At 58.7% G+C, this 17,282-nt stretch overlaps 2 protein-coding genes across 3 annotated transcripts in view; one reads left to right on the top strand and one right to left on the bottom strand.

The window, feature by feature from the left end:
• Nucleotides 1-589, top strand: part of PAM16 (presequence translocase associated motor 16) — an 11,690-nt gene extending 11,101 nt beyond the window's left edge. Inside the window, exon 6 of the transcript XR_005083850.2 lies at nt 222-589. The gene's annotated coding sequence lies outside the window, so the exon portion shown is untranslated. The remainder of the gene's footprint in view (nt 1-221) is intronic.
• Nucleotides 1-17,282, bottom strand: part of GLIS2 (GLIS family zinc finger 2) — a 20,086-nt gene extending 2,804 nt beyond the window's left edge. The window contains exons 1-6 of one of the 2 annotated variants that reach the window (XM_037154609.2): nt 16,909-17,282; nt 3,074-3,305; nt 2,028-2,200; nt 1,351-1,527; nt 1,137-1,270; nt 935-1,056 (exon numbers count right to left, since the gene is read on the bottom strand). In XM_037154609.2, coding sequence (XP_037010504.1) covers nt 935-1,056; nt 1,137-1,270; nt 1,351-1,527; nt 2,028-2,200; nt 3,074-3,236 — 769 coding nt within the window. In that variant the 5' untranslated portion in view covers nt 3,237-3,305; nt 16,909-17,282. The remainder of the gene's footprint in view (nt 1-934; nt 1,057-1,136; nt 1,271-1,350; nt 1,528-2,027; nt 2,201-3,073; nt 3,306-16,908) is intronic. The other variant, XM_037154612.2, reaches the window with a different exon arrangement.

Below are 17,282 nucleotides of genomic sequence, written 5' to 3'. Positions count from 1 at the left end.
TACTATCTACCATCTATTCAGCAGCCCTCAGACCATGGTCTCCATGAGGGCAGACTGGCCCATTTGGGGGTGGGGGGGGGTTGTCCTCAGCACCTGGCATGAGATCTGACCCCAGGTCGGGGCAGTGGAGCACAGCCACTGAGAAGCCAGCCTAGTTAATCCCAGAACCCCTGTGGCCTGACTGTGTGCCCTGGACCTTAGTGCTATGCTTCAAATTGTAGATGACAGCACCCACTTCAACAAGTGAACTGATGAATCTGATTATAGACTTCATAAAGACCCTACTAGGAGCAAGCCCACAGTGAGCACTGCATGAACGCCGCCTGCCCTTTGTGTAGCCCTTACTGGGCAAAACAGCTCCAGATTCACTAAACGTCTCCTCCTGTGCTGACCAGAATGGAACCATGAGACTGTGGGCCTTCAAGCATGGCCAGCCCAGACGGAAATCTGGTGTAACATGCACACCAGATTCTGCAGACTTCATATGAAGTAAAGAATTTCAGTGTCTCAGTGATACCTTTTCAATTTTGAAAAGACAACCCTTTGGACATACTGGGTTCAAGAAAATATATGATTACACTTCATTTCACTTATCGCTTTGTATTTTAATGGGGCAATTGGGAACTTTAAAATCAGATGTGTGTCTGTTGGCTAGTGCTGGCTCTCGTGTGTGCTGGGGTGTGGTGAGAAGCAAAGCAGACACATGGCTGCAGTCACATGTGGCCCTGGTCAATCTTACAAACATAACGAGGCCCAGTATGGCGGGAGGGCCTGTCTGCACTCCTGTGTGTTAGGGGTCTGACCCACCGGAGAGGCTTCCCCTGGCAAGTGGCACCCGAAACAGACCAGTCAACAAGGGGACACATCCCTCCTCTCTTGGATACCTGGGGAGGGCCAGCCTGCCCAGCTACCTCGCTCCATCCCCACATGTTACCTGTGTGTGACCTGTTGTGGATCTTCAGGTTCTCTAGGCGGGAGAAGCTCTTGCTACAGGTAGGGCAGCGGTGCGGCTTCTCATTGGTATGTGTGCGGATATGGATGAGCATCTTGTACCTGCTCCAGGGAGGGCACGAAGACAGCTCAGCTCGATGGTCCCCTGTGCCCCCTCCCTCTTGTGGGCTCTCACCCTCCCTCACCTGGCGTTGAAACCTCGGCCGTGACGCGCGCAGCCCTCCCAGTGGCAACAGTACCCGGCGTCTTTCTCCGGCTTGACGTGGTAGTCATTGACGTGATCCACCAAATCTTGCAGGAGCTCAAAGAGCTGGTTACACTGCAGGGCCGGGGAAGGCTCTAAGCCCATGTGAGGCCGCTGGCCCCAGCCCTGCCCCACTCTTCCTGGCCCCCACTCACCTTGGCCCAGCGACAAACCAACTGCTTTGGCAGGGGTAGCTCTGGAGAGAGGCACTTGTCCTTGGGGGTGGTGAGGAAGGAGGAAGCAGGCAGGTGCAGGGCGCCTCCAGAACCCAGAGGCAGGAAGAACTGGAAGGAGCTGGGGACGTTGTCCAGATAGCGCAGTGGCCGGAAATCCTGGGAGGAGAGGGCAAGGGGCAGAGCCGGTCAGTGCCCCGTGGGTCCAGCAGGCCTAGACCCCCTGTTCCTTCTGTGGCAGGCTGAGTTGTGTCCCCCGCAGTGATACATCCTAATCCTAACATCCAGTACCTGTGCGTGCGACCTTATTTGAAAGGAAGGTCTTTGCAGTTGTGAGCAATTTGGGGGGGGGGGGTTCCTAGACAAGGGCGCCCTAAGTCCCGTGACCAGTCTTCGTAAGAGGAAGATTCAGACACAGAGACCCACAAGAGGGAAGGAAGCCCTGTGACATCAGGCAGAGACTGAAGTGAGGATTCGTCTCTGGGGCCTCCAGAAGGAACCAACCCTGTCGAACACCTTGATTTCAGACTTTGGCTTCCAGAATGGTGACGGAATAATACATTCCTATTGTTTTAAGACACCCAATTTGCGGCCCTTTGTTACAATAGCCCCAGAAAACGAATACACCTTTCTCTCCAGGAGCCACATTCCCTCCTTACCGGAGTGGTGTGGACTGCAGACAGGTCACCGTTGCTCTGGCGCTCAGGGGACAGAGAGCTGCTGCCGTTGGGGGAGTCCAGCCCTGATGACGGTGACAAGCTGAGGTCTACCAGAGGGGCTGCTGAGAAGCGTCCCTCTACCTTCTCAGGGAACTTGGGGTTCAGCAGGAAGCCTAAAAGAGAGGCATAATCCAGGGCTGCTGGAGCCAGGAGTCCTGGTGGCCAGGCCCTCCTACCTCTGAATCCCAAGCCATGACCCTAGAAGCAGACCCCAGTGACGCCACAGCCCTGACCACCCAGGGACCCCAAGTACCTGAGCCAACAGCCTGTACAACTAATAAATGTGACCTCTGCCATTGGTTGACATGGGAAGTGGGAAGTACCCACTTTACAGATGGAATGATCTGGGACACAGGGTAAGTAACTGACCAGGAACTGGAAGCCAGGGCCCCTAGTTGCCCATCGTATTGGTGGGTAGGGACCACCTTTTTAACTTTCCTCACGCCCCTTCTGCCTCAGTGCTCCTCCTTTCAGTAAAACAAGAGGTTTGGGCTGGGCTATTTCCAGAGCCCTCCAGCTCAGAAGTGGTAGATCTGATTTCCAGGGGCACCGGTGGCAGAGCAGAGGGCCTGAGCCCTAAGCGTCCTGAGAAACACGTGCTGGGCCAGGTCCCCAATCTCTACTGACCTGGCTAGCTGCCCACACTGCCTCAAAGCCCAGGAGTTGGTTCTCAGGGCCTTTTGTTACTACATGTAAACCCTGCCCCCCCCCCCCCCATCAGGCACTTCAAATCCTCCCAGAGGCCTCATTTGTACCCAGGCCCTGCTATTTCAGCTCTATAAACCGGCAGGTCATTTCCCTCCTACTGGGGACAATGTAACGTCCAAACATAAACTGCTGGGAGGATGAATGGCCAGAGTGTGGAGAGCACTCTGAGCTGGAAGCTGTGAGGGGCTGCAGCTACGTCCAGGTGGACACACACTGGACATCCTATTGCCACGGCTCCATCACAGCCCAGAGACTACTGCCCTGCCCCAGCACGGTACCTGAGGGTGGGGAGCCTGGGGAGGGACTGCTGTCCACCAAGCCAAGCTCCCGGTGTAGAGCTCGGTGCTGGACCACATTTAGTGTCCTCTCCCGCTTTTCTCTCGCCGCCCGGAGCTTGGTGATGCTCAGCTTCAGGTCAAGCGGCTCGTCCAAGGAGTGCATAGTGATGGGCGGGGGGTGGAAGTGGCAGCAGCTGGTGGGGAGATCCCAAGCTGGTAGTCAGGCAAGAACCTAGGGGAGGACGGGAGCTGTGTTGTGACACTGTGACCCCAAACCCTCCCCAGGCTGCACTCATTAAAGCCCACAGGAGAGGGAGGCAGCAGGTGTGAGGCAGTAGGAAGGCTGTCTCCCCAGGGAGGGAGAGCCTCTGAGTGGCCTGGCCAACAGGTATCATGAAGAGAGCCAACCACCTACTCAAGAGCTTCCATGACCATGTCCCACAAATCTTTGTCTGGAAGGCAAAGCCTAAAGAGTACATTTTGCCATGAAATGAGTTTTAGATCTTGCCTCAGGTCACGGAGCTAGGAAGTGGTAGAGCTGCCCGATTTAAGGCCAGATCTCCTTGGAAATAACCAGGCAAGTTTCAAAGGTCATTTCTGACTGAGTGGCAAGTCATGCCTGGGACACATGCCTGGTCTGAGCTTTAGGACCCAAAACTAGGCCAGAGGAGTAGTGTGTTCTCCAAGGTGGCCACGAGTAGTCCTCAGCTACGGGCTGCTGAACGCTCTTTGTGCCGAGCCCAGTGGGGATCTGAGGTCACCTCTGAGGGAATAAGGCCGAGAGCCTGCTGGGCAAAGCTGAGCAAAACCTGACCCCAAAGGATGGGGGTGCAGACAGGCGGCCTTGCCTCCCAGGTGAGGTCAGGAGGAGAGGTGCCTGTAGGAACCAGGAGCCAGAGGGCTCTGGGCCACCACTAGGGGGCAGCTGGGGGCTGTGGCCCAGCCCGGCCAGCCAGGGGCAGGTGGGGTTGGAGGGAAGTGGACCAGCTCTGATGGTTAGTAAAATAAATGCATGTATCATTTTTTACTGGTGGTGATATTCTCTTATTATGAGTTCTCATGCTCGAATTTTCACCATTTTCTTAGAATGGCTCAATGTTGCAATTTTCTTCACATAAAAATGACCCAAGAGCAAGGTCAACAATTCATTCCAAATTCAAAGTTTTCTTACAGCAACAGTCTTTTCATATGTGGCAAAAAAGTCAATGCATGTCCTTGCATTTGTTAAATGAGATGATTATACCCCAAAAAACTACCAGCTAAACAAGCCAACACGGAGATACTCCCTGTCTTTCATGAAATCCAGGTTTTCACAGTTCAACTCAGAATTCTCTTTAACCATTAGGTGATAAAAGACTTCGCATATTTCACTTGCGTTTCCCTGGGGGCAGGTTTTGCCCAGATGCACTCAGAGCTACCTGGAGCTCTCTCCACAGAACAGAACAGGGGAGGACGGCCCCATGTCCCCACTCAGGTTTTCTACAGGTCAAGCCTCTCAGCTACTTTAAACAGTCTTCACCCAGTTCTAAGCCGTGGCTGTCTGTCTCCCCAGACAAGCTCCACTTCTGCCAAGAACCTTCCAAGCACGCAGGAAACAAGGCAGTTCCCTCCTTCCCTTAGGCCCCTGGGCTTCCGGGGACACAACCCAAGACTCCACCAGCACAGAGCTACATCAGTCTCTGAGCCTAGGGAGAAGTGCATTATCAGAGCACAGCTGGCTGCACGGGGCCAGGGACCCAGGTTTTGTTATTTGACTTGTCCCTGTTAAACTCCCTCAGGTGGGTACCTGCAGATCTGTTGGGTTTGCCACACAGCCCATGCGTGGGCCAGGAGCTCCCAGTGATGCCGGGGGACTGGGACCAGACTGCTATCCTGTCCAGGAGCTCCAGGTCTAGCCGGGCAGGTGAGTGAGACAGTGATGGACAGATGTGGGCCCCTCCACTCTCCTTCCAGTGGGGGGAGGAGCTGCCCTCTGCCTGACCCACCCCCCAGTTATGTCTGTCTGTCTGCCTGTCCCTCCACCTGTTTATTTTTAGACACAGGCCCCTTCCAACCTCCCTGAAGCTCCTCTGTGCTGGGAGCCTGGAAGGAGAGGAAGGAAGTAAATATTTATGCTGATTAAGAATTCAGGAGCCAGGAAGGGCTGGTGGCCTGGTCCTTGGCTGGCCTAGGTCCACAGGCCTCCCGCAGCTTCCACACATACACCCCGCCCCCTCACCCTTCCAGAGAAGGGGACCACGAGGGCAGCACAGTTTGAAACGGAGAATTCAAAGTGACACTGATTGTCATTGGTGTCACTGACCAAGCAACATACTTTTGGCACCTGTCCCCAGGCCAGAGGGGGACCAGGGAGAAGCCCTGGGTCACCTTGTTCTAAAGACCTGAAGGACATACTGCTTCAGTCCACAAGCAGAGGGCTCCAAGGGAAACCTGCCTCCCGGGGTGGGGCCAACCACAGGGTCCATGATGAGAGGGCGGGACTCCAGCACCCCACACCCCAGAGATGGCCCCTCACTTCCTGCCCTTGGATTTGCCCAGTGGTTCATTCTGATGGAAACCCAACCCCTGGGGAAGGAGGAAGGAGCTACCCCCAAAGCCAACAGCTCCCAGCACCCCCACCCTCAGGCTGGCCTCACCCTAATTTCCCTCCCGATGGTGACCCCACTCCTTGGCTAACCTCAGTGTCCTCTTTCACCCCACCCCTCCCCCTCCCCCCCAGCCAGCGGCCATTCTGGGCTCCGGCTCTGCTCTTTGTTCCTGGGCTGGGTGAAGAGGGGCGGGTGAGAACCAGAGTTGAGCTCTCCAGAGGCTGAGGGGACAGCCGGCCTGGAACCCTGGGTCTATGATAACCATCGGAGGCCAGCACAGGATTTACAGCTCAGGACAACCGGGAAGGTGGGGAGGGCGGAGACGCTCGGAAGGACGGCTGTCGTGTGCTCTGAGGGTGCAAACAAGTTTCTTAACCAGCGGTAATGCCGCCATAGGCAGGAGCCACGGAGTTTCCTGTACCCCAGTACCCGGGGTGCAGCATGGAGCCCCTTCCCCTGGGATCTCGGCGGCAGAATCCCCAGCTCAGTTTTCTGCTGGCTGGCTCAGAGGTGATAGTTGTGGGGCTTTGGGTGGGTGGGCAGGCAACGCCAAGGTGGTCGTGCTCCAGTGGCGAAAGGAACTAATTAGAATGGAGGGAGCGAGGGCCCTGCGGGGACCACCGAGGTGGCAGGGCTGGGCGGGGGTCACCCTGGGGGTGGGCCATGCTGCCCCCCCACCCTCCCTGGGGGCTGGGCCTTAGATAATGGCTGCTATTATGTGCTGCCTGTGGGCGAGCAAGGGCCCCCAGCTGCAGGGCCTCCCACCCCCATTTGGCCTGCCCCACCCGGTGGCTCCTCCCCCTCCCGCCCTGCCCTCCAGGCACCAGGCGGCCTACAAGTGGAGAAACTGAAGCCCCCCAAAGCCAGTCTCTGCTAGGACCCTGTGGCTGGGGTGGTGGGCATATAGAAAGGGGCGTGGGGGGGGGAGCGAATGGGTCGACCTTCATTAAACACCTACCTTTTATACACTGTCCATGAATTCTCTGAACCCTCTAAAATCTTGCTGTGGGTCATTCCCCCTGCTGTGCAGGCAGGGAAACCGAACTGATCACCAGGTTAATAGGCGCAGGCCAGAATCTGCTCTGGATAAAACCTCTCCCTCCCTGCAGTGAGCTAACCCTAAGCCTGGAGCAGTCCTGTGGAGGCGGAGAGGGGCTCTGTAAGATGAGGACTCTCCCAGCCTACCCCACAGGAGCACAGAGTCGGCTGCCTGACCACCACCTCGGGGTGTTGTCAAGGGCAACATGAGGGGCACCCCTTACTCCCAGAGTAGCCCTGAAACTACCCTTTGATCAGCGTGGCTCAACCAGATTAGGACCAAGATGCAACTCTCAAAAGCCCATGTGGCTTTCTTGATACAGACTGGAAAGGGGAAGCAAGTTCCTGGCCTCCCCTATGCTCCATGGGTGCCCCAGTGTCTGGTGACTGTCAACACGCTGCTCTTACCACAGGGAAACTGGCCCGGAGAGAGAGACCACTGCCCCAGGTCACACAGTGGGTAGCAAGTCCGGGATTGGAAACCATGGGTGAATATTACAGAATGACAGTACCAACAGCCCATTGTTGATAATCGGGGTACAGGCTAGCATCTGTTAAGGCAAGTGCTCCTTGCTCCCCATTTGACAGGTGCAGGAGCTAAGACTTGGGGAGATTAAGTGAACTGTCCAGGGTCACAGAGCTGCTGTGGCAGAGCTGGGTTTCAAGCCCGAGTCCGGAAGCTATGTCCATCATTAGCCTCTCCTGTGCCAGTGGGTGTGGGGAGGGACAAGAAAAAAGGGCTCCTCTCCCTGCCCAGGGGTTTGTTGGAGCTAGGTGCAGAGCCCAAAAGGGGCACAGACAGGGGGTGGTTGCTGGAGAGGCTGCCTGGGGTGGTAGCCACAGGGAAGCTTGGTGAACTGCAGGCAGTTACGCTGCCAAAGGTAGGGCCCACAGTCCTGCATTCCTGGGAACCACTGCGGCTGCGCCCTGCCTAAGAGCTCCACCCTCCAGGGCAGCCAAGCAGCAGGGGCTAGAGGGGGGCAGCAGGGGCAGGCCTCATCGGCTCCTGGCTCCTCTTCCTGATCAGGCAGCAGAGCATACTCAGGGTTGTAAGTATGGAGTACAATACCTGGGTCTCCAACATGGCTCTGACACTTCCTGCCCCTGTGACTTAAGGCAAGTCACCTCAGGGTCCTCAGCTCTAAAGTGGGATGATAATGATAGTAATAAGCCACTCCCACTGGGTTCCTGGGAGAAATCAATGTAACCATACACACCCAATGATTGCTTCGTGTTTCCACTGATATGTAATACTCAGCACCTAGAACAGTACTGGGTGCACAGTGGGGACTTAATCACACTTCTTGAATAAAGTGTCACCATGGCGGAGTTCTGCAGCCTTCTGCCAGTCTAGAAAGTGAGAACAGCTGAATGGGGGACAGGCCCTTCCTGCTGCACCCACAGACACTCTAGTTTCACACTCATCTGGGAACATGTGGCTTCTGTTTAGGGCAACTAAACAAGTGTGTGCCCCTCGAGAGCCTCTGGCCTCTGCTGTCCTGTGCAATGACCAGAGCTGCTGATCACAGTCACCTTCCAGAGTCTGACTGCATCAAGGAAAGGACGCCAGGAGGCCCTGGAGAGGCTCTAAGCAGTCCTGGAAGAAGCAAACCTCCTCCCAGGATGAAAGGGAGGGGCTTATCCTGAGGCCTCTGCCCAGCAGGTCCCAGGAGAGGGGCCAGGGCAGGCAGCACTTCCTGGAAGAGCATGGGGTTTGCCTTCCCTGGGAACCTCTAGCTCTGAAAACCGGCCCCTCCTCTACTCTATCACAGATGGGTCCCCAGCCAGCACCCTGTGCCTTCCCAGATCCTCTGGAAAGGCAGACCTCATCCTGGAGTGCAAATACCCCCAGGTGACCCAGCCAGGGCTTAGCTCTTGGGCTATGGGGGCTTCAGAAAGGTCCTCAGCTGGGCAGCAACTGTGCAGGCACATTTAGAGAGTGTTACCCAGAGCCAGGCTACCTGTTCCAGTCCTCTGTGCCCCACCGCTGGCTGTGGGGACTCATATGGGTCCCTGTTGTTCCCTCCGAGCCTTAGTTTCCTCAACCATAACAGGCACCACAATACCACGTCAGATGGCCAGGCACAGGAGGGACTCAGGGCATCCTGCGAGACTGGCCTGGCTAGGCGCCTGGCACACAGGGGGCACCAGCAACTGGTAGCCCTGAGGATTCTGTTCCTGGCCCCAGTCTGGGGGTACCCCACAGTAATATGCCCTGCCAAAGTCACCCAGATAGTTCAGGCAGTGGTGAAGGTGGAAGGCATGCAGCTGGCTTCCCCCACACCCCTCACCAGCCCTGGCTCCTCAGATGTACTTCCTTCCCCAGCACCAGCAGGGTGCCACCAGGCTGGGGGCAGCAGCTCACACACGGGCCCTGGCCTGCAGATGCACACTCACATAGATGTGTGCGCCCGTCCAGCTGCAGGGCCCAGCCTGGCACAGCAGTCTCCCCTGGGCCCGGTGGCTCGAGGCGCCTAGTGCAGCCCCCACCCCTTGCTGCCTGCCTGCCTGCAGCCACCTTTGCACAACTATGTCTGGTATTTTCCTGTCTGCCCAGCTTGGGGGGGAGGTGCTGTGAGCACTGCCTGCACCTGGGCCTCAGCCAGAGGGGAGCCCGCCAAGCAGCCCCCACGCCAGGCAGCCCGCCCACTACCCACCCACCAGCCAGCAAGCTGGGAGGGAAGGGCTGGGCCCAGGCTGCCCAAATCCCTGGGAGGGGCCCGCACTGGGGAGCCAGACAGGACACACACCCAGCAAGGCCTAGACACAGGCAGCCCAGGACCTGCCAGGCAGCACTGCCACTTTCAGTGGGCAGCGGTGCTGGACACTCCTCCAGAGCTCTCTGGGGCCAGCAAAGGCACTGGCCAGTATCTCACAGGTCAGGGACTGGCACTCACAGCACCCCAGACATACAGGCACATGCATGTGTCATACCTGTGCACATACATGGGACATACAGGGCATGGCAGGAAAGTAGCATTAAAGTTGGGAACCCAGGACCCAGGCATCTTAGCTTATGGTGGGGAGCCAGGATGAGGCCTAAGGCCCACCCCTCCCATCACCACAGGCCCAATGGACAGCATTTGCCAAGTCCCAGCGGGAAGGGAGGTGGCAAGGCGGGCTCTGGACTCTGGCCTTTCCCTCCCAGCCTCATTTACCCCATTTCTCAGTTATGCACTCCAATGCCAGGCCCTCCACTCTGTTCTTGGGGGCGCCCACAGATAAGTAAGAATGAAGGGCATCCAGACTTCAGTGGGGGAACCACTGGCAACAGAGAAACAGTGCTTAGGGGTGAGCTGCTCCTGCGAGTGTGGGGGGCAGACCTGAGTCGGCCATATGGACATGGGGCGAAGCAAGAAGAAGCGGAAGTGTTGGGACCTGAGTTCTGCAGGCTGCACTGGCCAGCCTGCCTCCTGCTCACTATCACCATTCACCCTCACCACCCTGACAATTAGGTGTGATTCTCCCCATCTTCCAGGTGAGGACAGCGAGGCTCAGCACACATCAGTCACCCGCCGAGGTCGCCATGACTGTCCTTTAAGTAGCAGCTGGGATTCACCACCAGGTCAAAGCCCACACTCTTTCCAGGCCCAATGCAGCAGAAGCCTGTGGGTTTGGCCCCGACTACCCTGCAGCTAAACTGTCTGTCACCCAGCAGAGGAGGCCCAAGGGGGAGGCTGGGCCAGGAGCTGGGGGTCACTGGGAGGCCCAGAGTGCTCTGCACAGAGTGCCATCATACCTTCCAGCCCAGACTTCCCCTGCAGCACCTCCTTTTCTCAAGATTTCCTGGCTCCCGTGAGCCTGGGGCTTACCTTACCTCTTAGGTACTAACTCCTGCTTTACAACCTTCCATGTCCCCATAATCCCTTCCAGCTGCCGCTTCCCTCCTACTCCCCCTCCTTCAGCAGATCTTCCCTGATTCACCTCTTGCAGCTGTACATGAGCAGCTCTTCCAGGTGCCTGAGAGCCAAGCAGAGGACCTGCTCTGTCCCCACACTGCCAAGGGCAGCCTCCCTAGCCCTGCAACAGCCCTGTGCTGCCGGCCGCACTCAGCCTGGGTCCAGGTCCTCTCTAATATATCGCTAACGCCACAATGTCACCAGCACTTGAGCATGCCCTAAGTGCCCAGCCCTGGACACAGTGTCATATTCATTGTCCCAGGTACTCACTTTCTGCACCTGACATTCTGAGCCTCTTTCCAAGAAGGGCAGGCAGGGATATCTCTGGAGTCCCAGGCAGTTCTGAGGCTTCTGGGGGTGTCGAAAAGGAGGAGGCCTCATGCAGCAGACCACTGCCCCCTCTCCCACAGCCCCCACACCAGCATGGACTGGGCAGCGATGCAAAGTGCTGGGGCTCAGAGCCAGAAACCAGGCCTGCCCCAGTGTGATGAGGGCCAACCCTGGGCCTCAGTTTCCCATCCAAGAAAGCAGGGGTTTGGCCTAGAATGGGACTGGAGCTCCAGCATCCTGACCACACCCCTAACAGCACCTCGGCCTTTCACTTTTCCCTGACACTGGGACCTCAGCAAATATTGCTGAGTGAATGAGTCTATCTGTGGTGTCACCAGCCAGGTGGGGTGAGCAGGTAGGGAGGGGCTTAAAGCCCAAAGAAGGTAGTGGCTTGCCCAAGGTTAAGGTGAGAAGCAGGGCCTGGTCTTCCTCCTCCCTGTCCAGGGCAAGGGACCAAGGAGTAGGACTAGGGTGGGACAGCCAGAATTGCTCTAGTCACTCAGGATGACCAGAAGGACCCAGCTCTCCTAGCTTCATCTCTTGCCACTCCCACCCAGCAGTGGCACAGGAGCCTACCCCAGAACAGCAGGACAAGACCAGGCCCAGCAGGGGCTCCGGCATAAACTCTGGACTCCACCCCAGGCCCTTCTTACCCGCTGTCCCACCCTCCCCTGCTTGTCCCCTCCAGGCAGCAAAGCAAGTCCAAAAGCCAGGGGTAGCCTCTAAACCCAAAAGGGAACCCCATGCCAGGCCTGTCTGCTTCAGGGTTCACAGGACCATGCATGGTGACCCCTAGGTGTCCAGAGGTGGTGCTGGGGGCTTGGACTGGAGGAGGGTGTGGCTGGCAGACAGAACAATGGAGGGCCCCACAGCCTTGGGGTAGGAGGACATCACAGCTGGGGTCAGTAAGCCTGGAAGGGGGGGGGGGGGGGAATCTGGACGCTTAAGGAAATGGCCCAGAAGACTTCCCAGCCAGACCCAGGAGCACATGTGGGTAAGGAAGGAGGCTTTCTCCAGACACGGTTGTCCCCCGCGCCATGCCCCAGCCGTGGGTGGGGGTGGGGTGGGGAGGAGTGGAGCTGGGGGGATTCCTGGACTGAACTGACATTCAGGCACAAAGATCAGATAGCCCTAGCCTCCAGTCCCACTCCTTCCCTGATCCTAAGTGACCCCACAGCAAACCCCTCCAATCTGAACTTCAGTCTCCTCCCACTAGAGCCCACAGGCCGCATCCTTACTCCCAGAGTCCCAGTGGGGCACTGGCCAGTGGGTGCATTATGCAAATTGTGGAGACCCTCTGTCAGCCACAGGACTGTTTTCCCAGAGGTGCCCAGTGCTGACTCGGGCAGCTCAGCAACCCCCTGGGGCTTGTGAAGTCTCCCCACCCTCTCCTGGCCACGACTGGAGGAGGGGGCGGGAGGCTGAGTCTGAGCCCCCTTCCCAGGCAGCCATCTGCCAAGGCAGGAGTACATGTGCAAAAAAGTCACACTGGAACGTCCAGCACCCTCCTGTGGCAGGTACTGCTTGGTTTCTCAGGCAGTGCAGACAAAGGGCCTGAGGAGACACCAGCCAACCCCAGTCATGGCCTGGAAGAGTCTTAGCCCCTTCCCGTCCCCCACCAGGGGCATCTGGAAAAGATAGGAAGCTCCCCCATTAGAATAATTTCCCATCTCTGTGCTCCCCCAGGCCCCCCCCTAGGCTGGCCACTAGTTAACCAGAACCATCTACCTCATCTGGGAGGGGGCGCAGAAGGCCAGAGCTCTCCCCGTCAAGATGCTCAGATCCAGGACCTCCACTGCCCAGCCTGAGGGAGCTTGGAGAGACATCCCAGGCAGGACAGTCACACTTCTGGAGCTCCCTGGGGACGAGCCGCATGGAAGCTCCCAGAGGTTCCCTACAAGGGAAAAAAGGGCCAGGGACCCCTGCAAACCTGGGCTAGGCCTTGCCTCCCACGTGGACAGGTCTGGGGCGGAGGCCAGGAGGACCAGCCCAGGGAAAGGACGGATGTTCAGGGCCCGGTGTGCACAGCTGCCGAGGCCAACCCAGGCTGGGAAACTGGCCATCGAACGCCACCACGCCACCTACAGCAGGCCCTTTTCCATCCTGAGCTTCAATTTCCTCATTTGTCTAATAGAGATCTATGGATCTCTCTCACAAGGTTAAGGTAATCATTTCAAGCGACAAATGTTAATGCCTACAAAGTCCAAGGGGCCATTGGAAGGCATTGTTGATTTTTTTCCAGGAGTTGTTAGCAGGCGTTCCCACCCTGCTGCTCTATTCCTGACCAGCTTCACCCCCTGCCCTCTTTGTGAGGACCTGAGATGGCATTTTTATTTGTTTAGAGACAGCAGAGGGTTACAGGGCTATTGTGGGGGCCAGGAGAGAAAACTGGGTCTACTCCAGGCCATACCCCTGCATGAGACCCCCCACTCCCCCAGCAAGCCCTTCTACGTCCCAGCATCTAAGCAACTGCCCCAGCCCTGGCTAATCAATAAAGCACTAGCGGTCCTGGTTGACAATGGGAGTCCCTGCCTGGTCATACTCAAATTAGCATTCTCCAGGGTGAGGCTGAGGCATCCACCTGGGAAACCCTGGGCACGTGTGTTCCAAGGGCCTTGAAGGAGCTGTGGTCCCCCACACCCAGGGCTAGCAGAAGGCTGGGTGTGCTGGTATTGTCAGAGAGGTGAACCCTCAGACACACATCTGGGCCTCAGCCTCTTTCTTAGGGCCATTTCACAGGCCCTGGACAGGAAAGCAACTCCAGCAGGGTGGTGGGCAAGAAGCCACATCTTTCTGGTTGGCCCCAGAGAGCCCCCTCGCTAGCCAGTGATGCTCCCCACCTGTGAGAAGGGCACTTGTCTGGGTAAAGAAAGGATCACCCAGTAACTTCCAGGGGGTCACCCTTCCGGCCTTAGTCATTTGGATGGAATACACAATGACAGTAAAAACCCTTAACAGAGAAAGACTTCTCCTAGCCTCAGAAAAGGCAGCCCCCACACCCACCCTCCCATTCCACTGAGCTCAGGCCTTTCTACTACATTCCGACTTTCCCCCTTGGGTAAGGGGCCTCTTCAGCTTGACGCCCTGGGACAGGGGGAGCTAGGAGGCGTCCCCCACTGGTGGGGAGAGGTGGGAGCAGCAATCTTCCCCACCTGCCCCGCCCCAAACACCGCCCGAAGGGCCCAATAGCTCCTAGACCACGCTCTCCAAATCTGGTCACCTGGCCCCAGCTTTCAGCACCCTCCCTCATCCCGGAACTGCCCCAAACTGCCCAGCACCCGTCCCCACCCAAGTGGGAAATTTAGATTCCAAGCCAGTTGGGGCAGATGGAAACCCACGTGGGAAAATATCAGGAAAATACATTCTTCCCTCTACACCCCAGCTCAGACCCTGGGAGGATTAGGTGGCAGAAGACACTCCTATTGCCTAGGGCCGAGGCCAGGAGAGGAGAGGAGAGAAAAGCGGGGGCCCCATGGTGGGGCTGAGAGGGGTCTAGGCCTCCCTATACCAGGTCCCAGGAGGGGCCCTGGAGAGCTCTGTCTCCTTGGGATCAGTTCACCCTCTCGCCCTCCACGGGCACTCCCAGTGAGGCAGCCAGGGCAGCCCAGGCAGGGGAGGACATGGCCTGGCTACCCATTTGCATCTGGGCTTTTAGAAACAACAAAAGCTTTGGGGGGGGGGGGGAGACCGTGGTTCACAGGATTGTTTAAAATGAGGTTTTTGGATGTCTGTGGCATCTAGTTATTCATACTGGCTCCACCCATGGACAATTGAGAGTTAGCTTTTGTTGGCCTTACCCCCTCCCAACACCCCCACCCCAAGTCTTCTCATGGACTCTGAAGCTCAGGAATCTCACCTTGTCTGACCCCTTGATTTGACGGATAAAGAAACTGAGACCCAGAAAAGGGAGGAGCCTGGTCCAAGGACCCCTGGGAGTTGGTGGCCACCCGGGAGTAATTCCAGGACATCAGACTCTTAGGTGGGGGCTTTTCCTACTCACCCTCCAGGTTGTGGCCCAACTCCAGCATATCCCCCAAAGCCAGTGACCCCAAAAGCAGTGGTGCCTGGAAGTGGGGTGACTCACTGTCTGGCTTTCTGGGGCACCCCCCCCATCAGTGATCGAGGAACTGGCAGGTGTTCCTATGTAGAGAGCCAGGAGCAGGGAGAGGCCCCCCCCAGGGGGCCTGCACCAGGGTCACTCAGGGGCCGAAAATCCCCAGCTGGAGGGATTTAACACCGAAGGTCAAAGGTCACAGACAGGGAATGGTGGGCAGGCGTGGGGGGGCGGTCAGAGGGTCAGTTCTAATGGCAGCTCCGGAAAGGAGGGGGAAGGGAAGGGGCTGAGGAAAACAGAGCTGTTTCCAAAGGGTCCCCAACCCCCATAAATGGTGCCCCGAACCTCTGGTACTGTCTCCTGCTTGGTGGACTACAGGGAGGGCCAAGTGGAGTTGGTAATGGGCTGGGCCGAAGCTCGGAAAGGGGTGTCCTGGAAGGGGCCCCCAGGTGCAGCCCCTCCCCCAATACTGGCCAGGGCCAGCTGGGAGGCCCAGCTGTGGCCCAGAGGGGAGAAGGAGGAGCGGAGAGGGGGTAGGCTCCGAGGTCATGAGGAGGGATGTATGGGCCGGGCTGGAACAGCTGTGGCGCTGTGGCACTGTGGCACCAGCGTGAGGCTGGGGGAGGGCTGGGCGAGTGGGCAGACTGAAGGAGCCAGTTTCCCCTTCCCTGTGCCTGGGGGGTGAGAAAGGTCCTGGAGGAGACGCTGGGGAGAAGAGTGTCTTCCTTAGCTGCCTGCTAAGCCCCACCATCCCTCCAGGATGCCAGGACCAGGCGCGTAGGACCCTCAGGATGGCTGCCTCCCATGACCACAGCTCTGATCCTGTCCCTGGCCCAGACCAAGAACCACGGGAGCCCAAGCCTTGGCCAGGTCCTGGGCAGGCCTGGCTGCCCCTTGAGTGTCAAGCATTCCCTTCAGAGCCAAGATACTGGGCTGAAATGGCTGGGGGCCCAGGGCTCCTCCCAGGATCCCTTCCCACTTCCCAGGCCCCAGGGCAGGGCCGGATAGCTAGCTCCCTGCAACCATTGCTGTCTCTGGCGGCCAGGCTAGGCAGGCCCTCCTGGACAGGGGACAAGCAGCATGCTGCCCTGCTGTGGCCCGAGTACCCGGCTGGGTAGGGCAGTGTGCCAAGGTCTCCAGGTGCCAGCCTAGATTCCAGCCCCATCCAGGGGGGACAGGCTGGGGAAGCAAGGCATAGGCATTTCCCTCCTTCCAGATGCACCTGCCTCGCCCCCTCCAGACCTTTCCTCAGGCGAGTTGGGTACCCCTGCCCTCCCCACTCTGCCAGGTTCTCTGCTTGCACACTGCAGGGAAGGAACAAGTGCTGGACAGGACTCTAGCTCCCAGTCCAAACGCGGCAGCACCCCCGTCCTGAACCTCAGGACGCCTCCCTCCCCAGCCTTTCTATCCAGGGACAGCAGGGGCGGGGGTGAGGGGGTGGGGAAGACTTTCAGGGACAAGGGAAGAGACACCTTTCAAACCCCGTTTTAGAAAGACCCCAGGCTCAGCCGTGTGAAGGAGGAAGCTGCCCCGCAGCCCCAGACAACTTCTTACCCTGGCTCCGGGGACCCCCTCTCACCCCGCAGCACGCCCCCACTGCAGCAGCCCAACTTCCCCGCCGAAGTTTGCTCCCGCCCCGGGCCCGGCCGCGGGAGGGCCCGGCCTCGGGACGGAGGAAGGGCAGGGGGGAGGAGAAAGGCAGAGAGACCGAGGGAAAGGGCCGAGAAGCCGGCGAGGGAGGGAGCGCGCAAGCCAGAGAGCGAGGGAGCGAGCGCGCAGGGGGCCCGGCGAGGGCTCACAATGGCCCGGGGCGAGGCGGGGACGCGGTAGGGGTAGGCGACCCTCGAGCTCCGCAGACCCCGCGCAACAGGCCAGCCCCCCTGCCCAGTCCGGGTCCCCACGACGCGACGCCCAGGGGCTTCCTACCTCGGCGGCGGGGGCGGTCGGGCTCCCCACTGCGGGCTCCGGCGGTCTGGGGGCTGCGGGGAGTGAGCGGGGGAGGGGCCGGGGCGGGCGGGGGGCCGGGGCGTGAGGCTCACAGGGCGCGGGTTCCCCTGGCACGGCCGCCCGGCACCCGGCCGCTCCGCCACATCTGCAGCTCCGGCGGGGAAGGTGGCCGCGGCGGCCGGGCCGGGCCGGGATGTCTTACAGAGGGAGGGAGGAGGGCGGAGGGAGGCGGTGAGAGGAGGGGCCGGCGGACTGAGGAGGAGGGGAGGAGGAGGGGCGCGGGGGGCATCCGCCCTCCCTTCTCCCTCCCCTGCTGCTTCCCTCTCGTCCTCCCAGCAAACCCCTCTCGCCGC

This window comes from Artibeus jamaicensis, unplaced genomic scaffold (genome assembly GCF_021234435.1).
Source record: "Artibeus jamaicensis isolate MK-2021 breed Jamaican fruit bat unplaced genomic scaffold, CSHL_Jam_final contig_700, whole genome shotgun sequence".
NCBI lineage: Eukaryota > Metazoa > Chordata > Mammalia > Chiroptera > Phyllostomidae > Artibeus > Artibeus jamaicensis.
This window is presented reverse-complemented; position numbering and strand designations above follow the sequence as displayed.